The sequence below is a fragment of the Bos javanicus genome, chromosome 21, assembly GCF_032452875.1.
Source record: "Bos javanicus breed banteng chromosome 21, ARS-OSU_banteng_1.0, whole genome shotgun sequence".
In the NCBI taxonomy this organism is placed as follows: Eukaryota; Metazoa; Chordata; class Mammalia; order Artiodactyla; family Bovidae; genus Bos; species Bos javanicus.
The window spans coordinates 7,799,567-7,820,107 of NC_083888.1; the positions used below are offsets into that span (position 1 = coordinate 7,799,567).

The window sequence follows — 20,541 nt, forward strand, 5'->3', positions numbered from 1 at the left end:
ACACAGAAATACAAAGGATCATAAGAGACTACTATCAACAATTATATGCCAATAAAATGGACAACATGGAAGAAATGGACAAATTCTTAGAAAAGTAAAACTTTCCAAAACTGGACCAGGAAGAAATGGAAAATCTTAACAGACCCATCACAAGCATGGAAATTGAAACTGTAATTAAAAAATCTTCCAGCAAACAAAAGCCCAGGTCCAGACGGCTTCACAGCTGAATTCTACCAAAAATTTAGAGAAGAGCTAACACCTATCCTACTCAAACTCTTTCAGAAAATTGCAGAGGAAGGTAAACTTCCAAACTCATTCTATGAGGCCACCATAACCCTAATACCAAAACCTGACAAAGATCCCACAAAAAAAGAAAACTACAGGCCAATATCACTGATGAACATAGATGCAAAAATCCTTAACAAAATTCTAGCAATCAGAATCCAACAACACATTAAAAAGATCATACGCCATGACCAAGTGGGCTTTATCCCAGGGATGCAAGGATTCTTCAATATCTGCAAATCAATCAATGTAATACACCACATTAACAAATTGAGAAATAAAAACCATATGATTATCTCAATAGATGCAGAGAAAGCCTTTGACAAAATTCAACATCCATTTATGATAAAAACTCCCCAGAAAGCAGGAATAGAAGGAACATACCTCAACATAATAAAAGCTATATATGACAAATCCACAGCAAACATTATCCTCAATGGTGAAAAATTGAAAGCATTTCCTCTAAAGTCAGGAACAAGACAAGGGTGCCCACTTTCACCATTACTATTCAACATAGTTTTGGAAGTTTTGGCCACAGCAATCAGAGCAGAAAAAGATATAAAAGGAATCCAAATTGGAAAAGAAGTAAAACTCTCACTGTTTGTAGATGACATGATCCTCTACATAGAAAACCCTAAAGACTCCACCAGAAAATTACTATAACTAATCAATGATTATAGTAAAGTTGCAGGATATAAAATCAACACACAGAAATCCCTTGCATTCCTATACACTAATAATGAGAAAACAGAAAGAGAAATTAAGGAAACAATTCCATTCACCATTGCAACGGAAAGCATAAAATACTTAGGAATATATCTACCTAGAGAAACTAAAGACCTATATACAGAAAACTATAAAACACTGGTGAAAGAAATCAAAGAGGACACTAATAGATCGAGAAATATACCATGTTCATGTATTGGAAGAATCAATATAGTGAAAATGAGTATACTACCCAAAGCAATTTATAGATTCAATGCAATCCCTATCAAGCTACCAACAGTATTCTTCACAGAGCTAGAACAAATAATTTCACAATTTGTATGGAAATACAAAAAACCTCGAATAGCCAAAGCTATCTTGAGAAAGAAGAATGGAACTGGAGGAATCAACCTACCTGACTTCAGGCTATACTACGAAGCCACAGTCATCAAGACAGTATGGTACTGGCACAAAGACAGAAATATAGATCAATGGAACAAAATAGAAAGCCCAGAGATAAATCCACGCACATATGGACACCTTATCTTTGACAAAGGAGACAAGAATATACAATAGATTAAAGACAATCTCTTTAACAAGTGGTGCTGGGAAAACTGGTCAACCACTTGTAAAAGAATGAAACTAGAGCACTTTCTAACACCATACACAAAAATAAACTCAAAGTGGATTAAGGATCTAAATGTAAGACCAGAAACTATAAAACTCCTAGAGGAGAACATAGGCAAAACACTCTCCGACATATATCACAGCAGGATCCTCTATGACCCACCTCCCAGAATATTGGAAATAAAAGCAAAAATAAACAAATGGGACCCAATTAAACTTAAAAGCTTCTGCACAACAAAGGAAACTATAAGCAAAGTGAAAAGACAGCCTTCAGAATGGGAGAAAATAATAGCAAATGAAGCAACTGACAAACAACTAATCTCAAAAATATACAAGCAACTCCTACAGCTCAATTCCAGAAAAATAAATGACCCAATCAAAAAATGGGCCAAAGAACTAAATAGACATTTCTCCAAAGAAGACATACAGATGGCTAACAAACACATGAAAAGATGCTCAACATCACTCATTATCAGAGAAATGCAAATCAAAACCACTATGAGGTACCATTTCACGCCAGTCAGAACGGCTGCAATCCAAAAGTCTACAAGCAATAAATGCTGGAGAGGGTGTGGAGAAAAGGGAACCCTCTTACACTGTTGGTGGGAATGCAAACTAGTACAGCCACTATGGAGAACAGTGTGGAGATTCCTTAAAAAACTGGAAATAGAACTGCCTTATGATCCAGCAATCCCACTGCTGGGCATACACACTGAGGAAACCAGAAGGGAAAGAGACACGTGTACCCCAATGTTCATCGCAGCACTGTTTATAATAGCCAGGACATGGAAGCAATCTAGATGTCCATCAGCAGATGAATGGATAAGAAAGCTGTGGTACATATACACAATAGAGTACTACTCAGCCATTAAAAAGAATACATTTGAATCAGTTCTAATGAGGTGGATGAAACTGGAGCCTATTATACAGAGTGAAGAAAGCCAGAAAGAAAAACACCAATACAGTATACCAACGCATATATATGGAATTTAGAAAGATAGTAACAATAACCCTGTATAGGAGATAGCAAAAGAGACACTGATGTATAGACCAGTCTTTTGGACTCTGTGGGAGAGGGAGAGGGTGGGATGATTTGGGAGAATTGCATTGAAATACGTATAATATCATATATGAAACGAGTCGCCAGTCCAGGTTCGATGCACGATACTGGATGCTTGGGACTGGTGCACTGGGACGACCCAGAGGGATGGTATGGGGAGGGAGGAGGGAGGAGGGTTCAGGACAGGGAACACATGTATACCTGTGGCGGATTCATTTCGATATTTGGCAAATACCAATACAATATTGTAAAGTTTAAAAAAAAAATGACAGAAGCTGGTTGAGCATCAAAAAAAAAAAAAAACAAAGAATATGAAAACACTAATTCAAAGAGATATATGCACCCCTATGTTCTTCATCATGGCATTATTCATAATAGCCAAGATATGGTAACAACTTAAGTGCCCATCAGCAGATAAATGGACAAAGACGTGGCATATATGCACAATGGAATACTATACAGCCATAAAAGATGAAACATTGCCCTTTCTGACAACATGAGTAGACCTTGAGGGCATTATTCTAAATGAAATAAATGAGACGGAGAAAGACAAATACTGCAGAATTTCTCATATGGGAGATATAAAAACAAACAAAAATCCAAAGTAAATGAACAAAGCAAACCTAGTAAGGACAGTTAGATATGGAGACCAGAGTAGTGGCTACTGCAGGGGAGGGGGCAGAAGGGGGAGGGTGAAATGGATAAAGGGGCTGAACCGAATGGTGAAAAAAATGGAATCAGTTCTTTTGACTATTCGGTTCAGTTCAGTTCAGTTCAGTCGCTCAGTCGTGTCCGACTCTTTGCAACCCCATGAATCGCAGCATGCCAGGCCTCCCTGTCCATCACCAACTCCTGGAGTTCACTCAGACTCACGTCCATCGAGTCAGTGATGCCATCCAGCCATCTCATCCTCTGTCGTTCCCTTCTCGTCCTGCCCCCAATCCCTCCCAGCATCAGAGTCTTTTCCAATGAGTCAACTCTTCTCATGAGGTGGCCAAAGTACTAGGGTTTCAGCTTTAGCATGATTCCTTCCAAAGAAATCCCAGGGCTGATCTCCTTCAGAATGGACTGGTTGGATCTCCTTGCAGTCCAAGGGACTCTCAAGAGTCTTCTCCAACACCACAGTTCAAAAGCATCAATTCTTCGGTGCTCAGCCTTCTTCACAGTCCAACTCTCACATCCATATATGACCACAGGAAAACCCATAGCCTTGACTAGACGGACCTTTGTTGGCAAAGTAATGTCTCTGCTTTTGAATATGCTGTCTAGGTTGGTCATAACTTTCCTTCCAAGGAGTAAGCGTCTTAATTTCATGGCTGTAGTCACCATCTGCAGTGATTTTGGAGCCCCCAAAAATAAAGTCTGACACTTTTGACTATTACCTTTCTTTTTTTCCCTGACCATAGGTCACAATTTCGAGCTTCCCTGGTGGCTCAGATGGTAAAGTGTCTGCCTGCAATGAGGGAGACCAGGGTTCAATTCCTGGGTCAGGAAGATCCCCTGGAGAAGGAAATGGCAACCCATTCCAGTATTCCTGCCTGGAAAAATCCCACGGACTGAGGAGCCTGGTGGGCTATAGTCCATGGGGTCGCAAAGAGCTGGACACAACTGAGCGACTTCACTTTCACCTTTCTTTTTTCCCTGACCATACATCACAATTTCCTGTTTCTTTGCATGTGTTGGTTGGAGACTAGATGTTGCAGACATATTGCAGCAACTCTGACTTTTTATGTATGTGTTTTTGAGGATTTTTGATATGAGAGGTAGTCAGCTTGCCTGGATTCAAATCACAAACTCTGTCTCCTTTGATATGTAGCTGCTACCGTGTATTGGTACTTTGTCCCATGGCTGCCTCTGTAGCTTAGCTCTGTAGAGGTCTTCTCTGTACCTGCAAAGTTGATGGTTCGACAAGATTCGGGCATGGATGCTGTTGACCCCTGTGGTTTCCTTGCTTCTGCTGGCTTTAGGGTCTGTACCCACACCCATCAAGCCCATTTGGCTTCAGCTTTCTGCCAGTTGAGGAATGTCCTTGGTTAAAAAAAGCATCAAACTTGTGAAGATCTGATCCTGTGTAGTTCCATCCTTCAAGGCTAGGTATCTCTGGTTTCCGACTTCTTTTGGTTGGGTTCCCTGGGGTCTCCTTCACTCATGTGTAGATTATTTATGAGCCAGGAATTTGGCAGTTGCTCTTAATTAGGGTTTCATTCATTCTGTGGTTCCATGTTGACACTTTGCCTTTAAATTTCTAGCTGCCTGAAAATTTCCTAGTCCTGAAATTTTATCTTTGACACCTTTAGCTGGTAAGACTGCAGTTTTTCCTACCAATATTTTCTGTAGCCTTGGGGGTTGAGTTATGCCCTGTGGCCAGTAAGCTTCAAACACACAGGTTTTGGCTATTTTATTTGAAATTTTTTTAAATTAAAATTCCCTCTGGTTTCTATGTGCTTTTGAATGCCCTATGGCATCTGTGAGTGATTTTTTAAAATTTATTTTTCCAATAGTTATTATATATGGGGCTCTGCATGACCATTTCATTCTACCACCATCATCTGATGAGGACTCTGTCCAGGGAAGAATCATAAAATTTTATTCCTTGCTTTCCCATCCCTTACTATAAGGTAAGAGAGGAATTTACTTTGATGAACTAAAAAATGGTTGATATTAGCAACCTGCAGGTAAATTAAGCAAAAAATAATTTAGATAATGAATAGACATAGTTTACAATGTTTTATTATTTTACACACATGATCTGTGAATAAAGTCACTGGCAAGTACTTGTGGTTTAATTGACTACAGCAGGAGTTTATAGATCAAAAGTTCAGAACAGTTCATGGTGCGTCTTCAGACGTGGTCCTATCCTTAGCGCTTGTCACAAAGTCATGTAATGTTGTATTGATACCTAGATTATGCGTGTAGCACATGGCGTGCTTCACAACTTTGCAGCAGTTCAATTTCTCTTCATTAATTTGTATTCACACGAGTCAGCTGTTGTTGTTCTATCAATACGTTGTACGCGACTCTTTGTGACCCCATGGACTGCAGCAAGCCAGACTCCTCTTGTCCAATACTGTCTCTCAGAGTTTGCTCAAATTCATGTCCACTGAGTTGGTGATGCTATATAACCACCTCATCCTCTGCTGCCCCTTTCTCTTATTGCCTTCAATCTTTTCCCGTATCAGTCTTTTCCAAGTAATCGGCTCTTCGCATCATGTGGCCAAAGTATTGGAGCTTCATCATCAGTCCTTCCAATGAGTATTGGAAATCAAGTTTGATTTCCTTTAGGATTGACTGGTTTCATCTCCTTGAAGTCCAAGGGACTCTCAAGACTCTTCTCCAGCACAATTTGAAAGGATCAGTTCTTTGGTGCTCAGCCTTCTTTATGGTCCAACTCTCACATCCATACGTGACTACTGGAAAAACCATAGCCTCCAGTATATGGACCTTTGTTGGGAAAGTGATGTCTCTGTTTTTTAATACGCTGTCTAGGTTTGTCGTAACTTTCCTTTCAAGGAGCAGACGTCTTTTAATTTCACATGATTCAGAATATATACTAATTTAGTTTCAGCAAGGCTGCAGTTTATAGTTTCATTCTGTAAGGAAAAGAAAATGTGCAGATTTATTGCATAAATTGGATCACAGGGGGCTCGTTTCACCTATTTAAGAGTACACATTGTTTCTAAACACATTAATGTTGGTGTATGTGTGACTTGAACTGTCATTAAAGAAATTACTGACAGTAAGATTCATCTATTTTGGCTTTCCAGTTCTGTGAATTTTATAACCACAAGCATACTTAAAATACAAAATAGTTCACCCCTCTCAAAAACTCCTTCTTATTCTAGTCTTTTCTACCCCCTCACCCCCACCAATAACCTCTGGAAACCACTGGTATGCTCTGGATCACTGCAGTTTTATGTTTCCTGGAATATCGCACAGTGGGGTCTTACCATGTATAACCTTGTGAGACTGACTGTTTTCACTTTTTCATGATGCTTTTGTGAGTTATCCACATCGGTGTGTCTGTTAGTAGTTTGTGCCTCTTTAGTGTGAGGAAAGCATCCAGTTTTGAAACAAGTGGGTGTCTTGTTGTAGAATGAAAGATCTTTTCAGCTAGATTTCTTTGGGGGAACACTTGTTAATGGGCCAGTTTGAGTTTCTCCCTTAGTTTGATGGTTCTTTAATTGCCTTTCTTACAACATATTGACACTTTAGTCATTTCATTATTTTATGCTGAAATTCTCCTGAGATAATCAAAGTTAGTGGGGATTTACTCTAACTTTGGCCCTCAAGCCATTCATCTATAAGACTTAGCACTCAAGGGAAGAAAACGCTGGATTGATAAGTGGAGAGTCGGCCAATTTAAGGCAGAGCTAGTAAGTATTTTGCTTTTGTATAAAAATATAAAAAGGACACTTTGCATTTCAGATTCCTGAAATCCCAATGCTGATACAAGTCGTAAAAACAGGAGCGGCACTTAAAAGTGTTCAATGGAGTGATTAGGCGTCCAGACAAGCGTGTGACCTGTGATGCCTTGAAGTGGCCTCAGCTGACGTGTTGGTCACCAGGCCCTTCTGCTCTCCTGTCCCCTGATACTCCATGTCACAGGCCACTCCTACCCTGTTGTACCCTCAAGCGTGGGCCCGTCATGCCAACTTCTGGACTTTAGCAGAGACATAAACAGCAGAACACTGGCTTCCCCGGTGGCTCAGTGGTAAAGAATCTGCCGGCAATGCTGGAGCCACAGGAGACCTGGGTTCGATTCCCAGGTCAGGGAGATCCCCTGGAGGAGGAAATAGCAACCCAGTCCAGTATTCTTGCCTGGAGAATCCCTGTGGACAGTGGAGCCTTGTGGACAACAGTCCATGGGGTCGCAAAGAGCCGGACATGACTGAAGCGACTTAGCACAGCACACACAGCAAAAGTGGAGTAGTGGGAGTGTGCTGTAGGTTCAGGAACCAACTCTGCTGTCTGATAAGAAGGGGGTTTCTGTTGTAAGACAGAGAAGGGCTTGCAGGATGGGGTATTAGAAGGGGGCAGGGGACGTTCATGGGGTGCAGCCTGGCTTCCTGTAAGTTGCCCCATTCTGATCTTCACAAGCCAGTTTCCTTTACTTACTTATGTTTCCTGCTTCCTCATAACCTTGCCATGATGCCTACCCAGCTCTACCTATAGTGCCTCAAAGGACTGGGACCTGTTATAGTCCTGGTTTCAGTTCACTCAGAAACTTCTGCAAGAATCTGGTTGCTCCAGCTGGCCTGTGGATCGTGGGTCCACTGTGGTGGGCAGGCTTTTGTGGTTCTGATATGGTCCACGAGCCTCAGCTTTATAGCTGGGGCTGCAGTCAGGGCAATAGTAAAGAAGAACTGTGGCTGTGCAGACACCCCATAACCATCCATGAGAGGAACCGGTAGATGAGGTCTCAGCCTGGGCTGGAGTGCTTCTGGTCAGGACCACCCAGCAGCCCTTCTTTGCTGCACAGTGGATCACTCATAACAGAATGTTCCAGCAGCATAGTCTGTGCTGCTGGTATGTCCTGGGCCACACGAGTCCTCAGACTCTGCCCTAGACCTCTGGCACCAGATCTTCAGCGCTGGAGTGGGACCCAGCCATCTAGGGTTTAATAAGCCCTCCTGGTGGTTCTCATGTTTCTTTCTAGAGTTTGAGACCCAGTCACCCAAGGCATGCACTTTTCAGTGGTAGGTTTCTTTTGCTTAAAAATTGTTTTCTATGTTTTGTATTGTATGAACTGATAATGTGCAGGGTCCAGCATTACATTAAACCGAAGCAGTTCTTTCTCTTGTAATTGATAAGTGAGATGAATTACTGATACAGATTTTCTTATGTCAGACACCCAGGATAAAGCCAGCTTGGCCAAGGTTATTTTCTTTAAGCAAAAAGTTTTTCTTCAATGTTTAAAAAATACAGTTTTATCAAACTTTTTAAATAAATTCCTGTTATAATAGTCAAATACATAGAAGTAAATGATATTTTTAAAAGAGAAAACAATAACTAAATAATAACTAGAGCTTATCTCCAGGTATATCTTATTTTGGGGAGGTTCATGTTAATGCATTATTCTCAGTTGTTTTTGAGAAAAGATGTTATTATACAAATAGGATTCTAAACACTTAGTCTTGCTTGTTGAAAGTGATGTTTTTCTAGAGCAGGTGTTGGCAGCTGTGACCCAGAGACCAAATTCTGCCCGTTGCCTATTTTTGTAAATAAAACTTTATTGGAACAGAGCCTCTGCCCATTCGTATTATCCATGGTGATTTTGCACTGCAACTGCAAGGATAAGTGGTTGCCCCCAGAGCCTAAAGTATTTTCTACTTGGTCCTTATAGAAAAGGTTTGCCAGAGCCTGTTCTAGAGAATACAATTTAAATGTTTCATACTTTAAAGAAAATGATTTTATCCTGATTGATGTTAGTAATGCTCCTTGATGGGGAGAATTCGGGAACATCTAGATCATTTACTGGTATTATAATAGATGATCAGCTGCCCCAAGGGCCCGGGGAGTCTGGCTCTAACTTTGTGAAGTGGGCTCATGACAGACATGCAAAAAATTTCATGACAAAAAATTGTCATGAAAAGATAGTGCAAATGATTAGAATAAGTTAACACTATGTCTGCTGCTTCTGCTTAGAGTTTCCCTGGTTTAGGAGTATCCCAAATATCTTTATAATTTGCACCTGATCTCTTGGACTAGCAGCTATGACTACTTGGCCTGAATTGGATTTTTTAGAGCAACACCTTAACTTTCCTGATGTCTAGGCCTGGAGTAGCAAGACGGCTGGGCAGTGGGAATGCCCTGTGGCATTTGTCTTACCACTTGTCTTTTATGTCTTCTTCCTTCCTGACCAGTCTCTTTTTGAAGCAGATACAGTTTCTTCTACTACTTCCTGGCTGTCTGCTGCTATTACTTCCCTGAGTGCACTGTCTGTGAAATCTGTCTTGGGTGTCCCAAAGTGAAAGTCACTCAGTCGTGTCTGACTTTTTGTGACGCCATGGACTATATAGTGCATGGAATTCTCCAGGCCAGAATACTGGAATGGGTAGCCTTTCCCTTCTCCAGGGGATCTTCCCAACTCAGGGATTGAACCCAGGTCTCCCGCATTGCAGGCAGATTCTTGACCAGCTGAGCCACAAGGGAAGCCCAAGACTTACTCCTTTCTTCCTGGAGTGACAGTCTTCCTCCTTGTCTTTGATCTCCTGTGGTTTGTGTTCAGGGCTTAGCCCGCTGGTGCCCCTCCTTTACTCTCTGGTGGGCTTTGTCTTGTCCTCACAGAGGGTCTGCCTTCAGGTCCTCCCAAGCTGTTGATGGGAAAGCCCTCTTACTCTGGTGGTGTGTTTGCTCCCTGGGGTGGTAGTTTCACCCTGGATACCTTATTGATCATGTGTATCTCCCCCAGCACAGCCTTGGGAGTGAGAAGAGAAACCAGCTCCTCATGGGGATCTAGAGCAGTGGTCCCCAACCTTTCGGCACTACGTTTTGTGAAGATGGTTTTTCCGAGGACCGGGGTGGGGGGTTGGTTTTGGGATGATTCAAGGACATTATATTTATTTTGTACTTTATTTCTATTATTATTACATCAGCTCCACCTCAGATCACTGGGCATTAGATCCCAGAGTTTGAGGACCCCTGATCTAGAGTAACATTGTTTACCCTCTTGGGTTTGGTTTGTTAATATTTGTTTAAGCTTTTTTGTCTTATGTTCATGTATAGCTGTTATTTATTTAATTATCCCATCTCTGTCTGCTTTTTGTTTTTTTCTCTGAGAAGTTTACTCTGTACTCATAGACTGAGTTGGAGAATATTCTCCTCTCCTCTTCAGTGCTCTGGAAGGCTTTCCTGGAAAAGTTGGCAGAACTTCTCTCTAAAGTCACCTGATCTGGTGTGTTCAGTGTGGGAGGGCTACTGAGTTCAGATTTCCATGGTCATAGGATAGTTTAGCTTTTCTGTTTTTCCATGAGTCAGTTTTTGTGGGTTGTATTATCTTAGGTGGCTTCCCAGCCCAGGTGGTGCTAGTGGTAAAGAACCCACCTGCCCAGGCAGGAGACTAAGAGACGAGGGTTCGATCCCTGGGTCGGGAAGATCCGTGGAGGAGGGCATGGCAACCCACCCCACTATTCTTGCCTGGAGAATCCCATGGACAGAGGAGTCCATAGGGTCACACAGAGTTGGACCTGACTGAAGTGACTTAACATGCGTGCACACACACACACACACACTATCTTAGAAATTTGTCCTTTTCATCTGTTTTCAAATCTATATCAGTCTGCAGTTATTTATCATATTCTTCTACCTTTTAAATTTCTGCCACATTTGTAATGATATCTCTATGTTAATTCCTAATGTGCTTTATGAATTGTGTCCTCTTTCCTGCTTTAGCAACACTTGAATTTTTTAAAAAATGTTTTCTTTTTAATTCACTTCTATCCTTTTGTCTCCTTCCCTGTAATTTGTTTGCTCTGGGATCAGTGCTCCCCATGAGCTGACAGGAGGCTGCTGGGCTGCTGGGCAGTTGTTACTGACAAAAAAGGAGCCAAGTCCCATGTTTTTAACCTTTCTTGGCCCTCTCAGCTGCCTTGTCTATAAAGTGGGGAGAGTGGGTGAGGTCATGGCTGGGGTTCCTACCAACTGTTCTATGCTGTGTGGCAAGGTTTCCTTGGGTTTTATGTTCTGACTATGAGTGGAGTCCATCCGTGTGCAACCAGCTTACTGCCTCAGCCAGTACATAGCCAGGCTGTAATATTCTTACTAGAGTTAATTAATATTCTTATTTAAAGGCAAATCTGTTGGCTTTGGGAATGGAGATAGTTTTATTTGACCAGCATGAAGGCGTGATGAGCCTGCATCACGCCTTCCTGTTGGAGGGCTGGTGGAGTGTTCCCCTGCACTGCCCCAGATTTTTATTTTGAAATAGTTTTAGTTTTACAAAAGAGTTGCAAAGGTAAGGTAGACCATTATACCCTTCCGTCACCTTGACCTAATGTTAGCTTCTTTTATAACCATGACACAATGGTCAGGATGGAGAAACGAACATTGGCTGATTTTTCCAGCAGCGTTCTTCTCTTGTAGGATCTGACCTAGGATTCTTTGCTGCCTTTAATCTTCAGGTTATTTGGGACCATTTCTTGGTTTTCCTTGTCTTTCATGACCTGGACACTTTTGAGGAGTGCTGATCTCTATAAATAGAGTTATGGAATGTCCATTAATGTAGGTTCATATGATATTTTCTTATGATTCACCCAGGTTTATGGATTTGGGGCACAGTGAAGTGCCCTTTTCCTCAGGTGCTCACATCAGGTGTGGGGGCCCAGGATGCCAACGTTACTACTGATGATATTCATCCTGATCACTCAAGGGGGTGTCTGTTCCTTTTCTATACTGTGAATTTATTATTTTTTCATTTCCTTAATTGTATCTTTCTAATACAATTTATTATATCTTTTCAAGTCAATTTTATTAAAGTATAATTTTACATCTCATAAGAATTTCCAATGTTAAGTGTACCATTCAAAGATTTTTTTAAGCAAATATAGGGAGTTGCATAACCGTCACCACAGTCCCGATTTTGGATATTTCCATCATCCCCCAAAGTTGCCTGTTGGCGTCAATCTCTTTCCATCTCAGCTCTGGGGAGCCACTGTTCTGCTCTCTGTCGCCATCAATTTGCCTTTCCTGGATGTTTCATATAAACAGAAAGATACAGTTTGTGGTCTTCTGCATCTGGCTTCTTTCACTTAGCTTGGTGTTTTTGAGGTTCATCTGCTGCTGCTGCTGCTTCTAAGTCGCATCAGTTATGTCTGACTCTGTGTGACCGCATAGACGGCAGCCCACCAGGCTTCCCCGTCCCTGGGACTCTCCAGGCAGGAATACTGGAGTGGGTTGCCATTTCCTTCTCCAATGCATGAAAGTGAAAAGTGAAAAGTGAAAGTGAAGTCGCTCAGTTGTGCCCGATCCTTAGCGACCCCATGGACTGCAGCCTACCAAGCTCCTCCATCCATGGGATTTTCCAGGCAAGAGTACTGGAGTTGGTTGCCATTGCCTTCTCCAGAGGTTCATCTAAATTGTAGCAAATATTAGTATTTCATTCCTTTTTATTGCTAAGTAACGTTTCATGGTATGACTATACCACATTTTGTTTATGTATTTACCAGTATAGTTTCCAGTTTTGGGTATTACGAATAATGCTGGTATAAATATTCATATATCCATCTTTTTTTTTTTTTTTTTAAATACCTGGGTTCTGGCCTGGGGAGTGGGCAGTCGGCGGGCTAAGGAAGTGACGAAGGCTAGTTCGCGTCGTCTAGCAACAGCACCAGCAGCGTCCCCTGCCCGGGCGGTGCCACTGCCTCCACTTATGCGCGGCTTCCGCCCCGCGGAGTCCCCTGACACCCATATATCCATCTTTGTATGGACATGCATTTGTTTCTCTTAAGTGGGATTCTAGAAGTAGAATCGGTGGATCATTTGGTTAGCATATGTTTTAATTTTTTAAGAAACTGCCAAATTATTTGACAAAGTTTCTATATCATTATTTATCTTCCCAGCAACATATGAGGCTTCTAATTTCTCCATGTCTTGTCAACACTTGCTTGTCCTTTTAAAAAAAAATTAATTTAAAAGGATAATTTACAATATTTGTGATGGTTTTTGTCATAAATCAATATGGATCAGTCACAGGTATACTGGTGTCCACCCCATCCTGAACCCCCTCCCACCTCTCTCCCCACTCCAGCCTTCCAAGTTGTCCCAGAGCACGGCTTTGGGTGTCCTGCTTCATGCATCAAACTCGCACTGGTCATCTGTTTTATATGTGGTAATGTTTCAAGGCTTTTCTCTCAAATCATCCCATCCTCTCCTCTCACCGAGTCCAAACGTCTGTTCTTTACATCTGTGTCTCCTTTGTTGACCTGCATGTAGGATCATTGGTACCATCTTTCTGGATTCCATATATATTGTTAATAAATGATATTTGTCTTTCTCTGACTTCACTCTGTATAATAGGCTCTAGGTTCACCCATCTCATTAGAACTGACTCAAGTACATTGATTATAGCCATTTAGTAGGTCGAAAGTGGCATTTCATTGTGGTTTTAATTTACATTTTTAAATGACTAATATATTGAATATCTATTCATTGATTACTAATAATTTGTATGTCTTCTTTGAAGAAATGTCTGTTCAGATCATCTGTCCATTTTTAATTGGTTGTTTATTTTCTTTTTGTTGAATCATAAGATTTCTTTATATAATCTGAATATGTCATTTATCAGGAATGTGATTTGCAAACATTTTCTTACAGTCGGTGGCTTGTCTTTTTATTTTTTTGGTGGTGTCTTTTGAAGCACAAAAGTTAATTTTAATGAAGTCAGATTTGCCAGTTGGTTGTGTTCATTAATGTCAAAACTAAGAACTTTTTGCCTAACCCAAGGTTATGAAGATTTTCTTCTAAAAGCTTTATAGCTCCAACGCTTACATTATGTCTAGATACATCTTGAGTTAATTTTTTATATGATGTGAAGTAAGGATCCAGTTTCATTTAAAAAATACCTTACACATTAAAAAATTCACATACTTTAATTTTTAGAACAGTTTTTAGGTTTATGGAAAAATTGAGCAGAAAGTACAGAGGGCTCCCATCCCCTTCCACACACACTGAGTATCCTCTCTTATTAACATAGTGCATTGTGTGGTACATTTGTTACACTTCATAAGCCAATATTGATGCATGTATTAGTCCACTAGGGCTGCTGTAACAAAGCACCCACGTTGGGGGGCTTAGGCAATTAATTTTCACATGATTCTGGAAGCTGGAAGTACAAGGTCGAGGTGTAGGCAGGTTAGTTTCCCCCGAGGCCTGTGTTTTGTCTTGTGATGGCCATCTACTCACTGTATCGTCTCCTGGCTTTCCTCTGCATGTGCTCATTCTTTGGAACCCCTCTCGTGTCCAGATTTCCTCTTCTTATGAGGACACCACCTGGCTTAGATTAGAGCCCATCTAAAGACCTCCTTTTGAGTTCATCACCTCTTAAAGGCCCTTTCTTCAAATACACTTGTATTCTGATGTACTGGGGGTTGGGGAGACACAAGTCAACCCATAAAGGATACATCATTATTAACTAAAGTCCATAGTTTACATTAGGGTTCATTCTTCATGTTATACATTCTGTGGGTTTTGACAGCTGTAGGGAGGCGTGTTCTATCATTGCAGCATTGTACAGAGTAGCTTCACTGCCCTAAAGATCCCATGATCCACCTATTCATTCCTTGTTCCTCCTACCCCTTGACAATCACTAATACTTTTATTGCCTTCATAATTTCACCTTTTCCAAAATATCATATAATTGTGTTAATAATTATATGGCCTGGGTCAGGAAGAGCCCCTGGAGACCAGGGACAGGGTCCCCACTCCAGGATTCTGGGGCTTCCCTGGTGGCTCAGATGGTAAAGAATCCACCTGCAATGCAGGAGACCTGGGTTCAATCCCCGGGTTGGGAAGATCCCCTGGAGGAGGGCATGGCAACCCACTCCAGTATTCTTGCCTGGAGAATCCCCATTGTCAGAGGAGCCTGGCAGCTACAGTGCATAGGGTCACAGAGAGTCGGACACGACTGAGTGACTAAGCACACAGCACATCCTTTGCAGACTGACCTCTTTCACTTAGTGATATTCTGTAAGATTCTCCATTTCTTTTCAGGGCATGAAAGTGCATTTCTTTTCAGCACTGAATAATGTTCCATCATCTGGATGCACCATGGTTTATTTACCCACTCTCCCATTGAAGCATATCTCGGTCGCTTCCAAGTTTATTTTTTATTTATTTGGCTGTGCTGGGTCTTAGTTGCAGCATGTGGGGTCTAGTTCCCTGATCAGGGATCGAACCTAAGCCCCCTGCATTGGGAGCACAGAGTCTTAGCCACTGGACACCAGGGAAGTCCCATTTCCAAGTTTTGGTAGTTCTGAATATAGGTACCGTAAATATTTGTGTAGACATAAGTTTTTAACTCCTTCTGCTGCTGCTAAGTCGCTTCAGTCATGTCCGACTCTGTGTGACCCCAGAGATGACAGCCCACCAGGCTCCCCTGTCCCTGGGATTCTCCAGGCAAGAACACTGGAGTGGGTTGCCATTTCCTTCTCCAATGCATGAAAGTGAAAAGTGAAAGTGAAGTCGCTCAGTCATGTCCGACTCTTAGCGACCCCATGGACTGCAGCCTTCCAGGCTCCTCCATCCATGGGATTTTCCAGGCAAGAGTACTGGAGTGGGGTGCCATTGCCTTCTCCATTAACTCCTTCAGGCACATATAAATGAGCACAATTGCTGGATCCTGTAGTAAGAGTGGGTTTAGTTTTATAAGACGCCACCAACCTGTCATCAGAGTGGCTGTACCATTTGCATTCCCAACAGTGAAGGAGGGTTCCATTTGTTCCATATCCTCACCAGCATTTGGTGGTGTCAGTTTTCTGGATTTTGGCTGTTCTAAGTACGTAGTCGCATCTCACTGGTTTTAAACTTGCATTTTCCTGATGACATATGATGTGGAACATCTTCTCATATGCTTACTTGCCATCTGCATAACTTCTTTGGTGAGATGTCTATTAAGGTCTTTGGCTCACTTTTTAATCAATTCTTTGTTTTTTTATTCTTGAGTCTTATGAGTTCTTTGTATATTTTGTATAATAGTTCTTTATCAGATATGTCTTTTGAAGATATTTGCCCCCCCCCCTAATTTGTGGTGTCTCATTCTTTTGACAGTGTCCTTCACAGAGTAGAAACATTTGATTTTAATGAAATTGAGTTATCAATTGTTTTTCATGAATCATGCCTTTGATGCTGTAGGCACAAGTTCATTGCCAAGCCCAAGGTCATCTAGGTTTTCTCATATGCTATCTTCTAGGAGTTCTGCAGTTCTGCATTGTGCATTTGTGTCTGTGATCCATTTTCAGTTCATTTTATGAAGGGTTTCAGGTTGAGTCATGGTTTTGCGTGTGGACGTCCAACGGTTTGAGCATCGTTTCTTGAAAAGGACTGTTCTTCCACTATTGACTTTGCTTTCCTCTTTGTCTGAGAGCAGTTGACTATTTGTGTGGGTCTAATTCTGGGCTTTGTTGTGTTCCAGCTTTATTTATTCATTTTTAATTAATTAATATTTGGCTTATGGATGTCTAGTCATACTACCACTATTTGTTGAAAAGACTATCTTTTCCCATATTGAGTTACCTTGGTATTTTATAGAAATTCAGAGCATAAGCGTTTACTTCTGGACCCGCCCTTCTGCTCCACTCATCTGTAGCTTACACTTGCCCCATTATCACACTGTTTGAGTACCTTGATTTTATAAGAAGCTTTGAAATTGGGTAGTGTAAAGCCTCCAACTTCATTTTTCTCCTTCCTCCCCACCCCAAACTCTTTTGTTTATCCTAGAGACCCATTTCATGTGAATTTTACTACCAGCTTGTCAATTTCCACAAAAAAAGCCTGCTGGGATTTTGCTAGAACTAAACTTACAGATCTGTTTGGGAAGAATGGCCAACGTAATTGAGTCATCCAGTCCTTGAACATGGAATTTCTCTTCATTGATTTAGATCTTCTTTAATTTCTCTCAACAATGTTTTGCTGTCTTCAGTAATTAAGGCTCATGCTTCCTTTGTTAAACATATTGAGTATTTACTTCTCTTTTAATGCTGTTGTGAGTGGAGTTGTATCTTTATGTAATTTTAAGCATTCCTAGCTTTGGAGGACTTTGCTATTTGGGGAACATTGTTCTCATCATCTGTAAAAGTTGGAAGTTATATAATTCCAACCAAGTTGGTCCTGTCATTTCAGGTACATTGAGGGTAAAGCACAAATACTTAATAATTACCATCTTAAGTGACTTGGGGGTTGCTTGTTGGTCGTAGATTATTTATTCATTCATTTTGGGCACAAAACCAGCTATTTATTTAGCTCGCATTTTGGTTGGTGATTTTGGTGAGGCAGAGCTGGGTGCTCTTCTGCCCTAAGCTGGGTTGGCCTATGTGTCCGCAGTCACCTGATCAGCTGTTTCTTAGGACCAGCTAGATGTTGGCTGGCACCATGAGGGTGCCCAGGCCTGTTTCTTGCATGGTGGCAGGCTAGCCCAGGTTTGTTCTCGTGTGAGGGGTAGAGATCTGAGAGAATGGAGAGGCCCTGGACCCCAGCAGGCCTGGGCTCAGAGCTGGTGTGCTCTTGCCAGCTTCCTTCTGTTGCTCAGAGTGAGTCACCGGTGAGCCAGATTGAAGGGGAGAGGAGATAAACCCCGTCTCTTGATGGGAGAAGGTTCAAAATCACATGCAGAGGTGTGTGGATATAGAAAGGGGAATAACTGTGTCCATTTTTGCAAACAGTTCACTATAAGAGTGTGTACTTCTGTGATTCAGCCTGGCTAATTCGACTCTTTGTTTGTTTGTTTCTTTGGGAAATTACTTACCTTTGAATTTTTTGCAGGCACAAAGACCACCTCTTCCAATAGGCGCTGAGTAGGTGACATGTTTCTTTTCTTAGATTCCGGGACATTCAGAGCACAAGCAACCGGATAGTTGGGAAGTGAGGAAGGTGATGTAGTCGGGTGCACGTGGCATTTTTAGCTTAGGGTGACAATGGACGTGACTGACTGCACGGACATATTCCTGTTGCAGAAACAGCAACTGTACTGGTATTAGTTCTGGTTGCAGTGAAGTTAAATCGGTGTGGGAAAGTGGGGGAGGGGCCAGCTGAAGCCTGTCTTGCTCTGCAGTAGCAGTTCACTCCTGTTCCATGGAAAACAGGACTTGGTCTGTTTGTGGTAAACGTGCTTTGCCATAATCGGCCAAGGTGAACTCTGTACCCTGGAGCAAGTCCTAGCCCATTTCCCTGGGTTCAGGGGGAACTCTGATGTTGCCCAGATGCTCCTCCTTGGCTTTGGGGGGTCTCTGAACTGTGTTCAGTGAGGGAGGGGTGTGAGGACTCTGTGTGCATCGTGGCCTCACCCTGCCTAGTCCCCTGAGTTTGCTGTGATTTCAGGGCGATAGCCGAGTGGCCTTGCTCGCAGCAGTTGAGAGTGTCTGGGCTGCCAGTCAGCTGAGGAGTGGGTGGTTTCGAGTGATCTGCTGTCTCGTCTTCGGGCGTTTAGTTTGTGAGGCTGGCGCTGCTTCCAGGGGTACCAGGGACCTGGCCAAGTGGGGTCCCGCTGGGTCCCGGCAGGCTGGTCCAGTCGGGGGACCACGCGTGTCTCTTGCCTTCCCACAGGCAGCCTGTGCGGTGACAGCACGGGCACCTGCTACCTCCTGCCGGTCTTCGACACCGTGTTTGTCCGGAGGCGCCACCGCCGGCGGGGCCTGGGGCTAACCATGCTGCAGGACTTCTGCCAGACGTTCCGAGAGGATGAGGCCCTGGGTGTCAGCTGGCCTATCTCGCCCGCCATGTACCAAGGTGATGGCTGCATCGGGGAGGGGCATCTGGGGAGTGGGATGCATAACTCCCGTGTGTTCCAGATGATTCTGGGGGGGGGAGGTCCCTTGGAAGCTCTGGCACCATGACGGGCCTGTGGGTTTTCTCTTCCTTCTGAGAAACCTCCCGTTGCTTCAGCACTGAGACCGCAAGCTTGATCACAAGGGGCAAACCTTGTCCGGCCCCTGAGAAAGAGCTAGATTTAGAAAATAATAAAAACCAAACCAACCCAGCGTCAGAGAGAAGCAGAATGCAGGGAACTTACACTCTGTTGACAGCTGCTGTTGGGTCTCAGTGGGCCTTTGCTCTCTCCTGAGAAGATGGTAATCACCACTCTGCCCTTCCAGCCAGGAGCCCCAGGGGGACCAGGAGCTGAGGGAAGCGTGCTCTGAGCCCTCCCCAGGTTCCCCTGGGGAGGAGCAGGCTTCAGAGGACAGGGGCCACACCGCAAAGACCCTCCCATGGCCTGTATCTCCACCTGGCAGGGATGGAAGCTCTGACGGTGCTGACTGCGAATCATACTCGGGGTCTCAGTTGCTTCTGCGTCACCCTCGCTGTGCCTGGGCTCGGGGGTGAGCAGGCAGTGTGTAGACAGAGCAGCAGCTGGAGGCTCAGGCCGGCTGCTCCACGCCTCCCTGACCGCCTTTTATCGCTACAGTCCTGCCCTTGGAATGGCCCAGAGGGCCCGCTGCCCAGGGCCCCATGCTTTATCACCCTGTCGAGGCTGAACCTCTGTCCATGGAATGAGGAATCTGTGGGCCCAAGGGGATGTTCTCAGCCGGTCCAGGCCACTCCTAAGCCAGCTCAGGCTACTGGAACCCGAGGATTCTTGCCCGGGGCTGTCGAGGGCCCGAGTGGATGCCATCTTGGGCCTGTGCACCTAAGGCGGACCGTAACACCCATCTGCATGTCCTTATTCTGGTGGGGTGTCATGGAGTGTGGGTGTGGGGTCCACGTTTGTATGTCCAGTGTGTGGGGAGCCAGACAGGGAGGAGAGGGTGGGCTGCCAGCTGGGGGCCGGCTCGCTTGGCACTGCCACCTTCAAGTGCAAAACACCCAGGAGTCTAAGAATTCTAAATTTAAAACTGGCTTTTCCTCTTGTTGAGGAGTTACATTTGTCAAGACAGGAGAGCAGGGCTACCTATCTAGCACTCGACCAGCTCGGCTTCCACCTTTTTAGCATCATGCCCTCTGGGTTCCATCTGCGCTCTTGCCAGGGGCCTGATGCAGCCCCCCGTGCTGGCTGAACTGGGGCCCTGCCATGTGGAAATGCTCACCCCGTGAATGTGGCATAGACATCTACAACCTTGAGGGGTTTGGAGTCCGGACGTCTGTGGATGAGTGGGAAGGGTCCCTGGGAGAGGAGGGCTGCAGAGCTCAGAAGCAGGGATGGTGTCTGCAGAGGGGACTGG

The 20,541-nt window shown here is 43.4% G+C and overlaps 1 protein-coding gene across 1 annotated transcript in view; it reads left to right on the forward strand.

Annotated features, from left to right (window-relative positions):
• LOC133234716 (protein FAM169B-like) overlaps positions 1–20,541 on the forward strand; it is a 76,099-nt gene that overhangs the window by 48,964 nt on the left and 6,594 nt on the right. Inside the window, exon 5 of the mRNA XM_061395607.1 lies at positions 18,929–19,111. Within this exon, the coding sequence (XP_061251591.1) occupies positions 18,929–19,111 (183 nt within the window). The remainder of the gene's footprint in view (positions 1–18,928; positions 19,112–20,541) is intronic.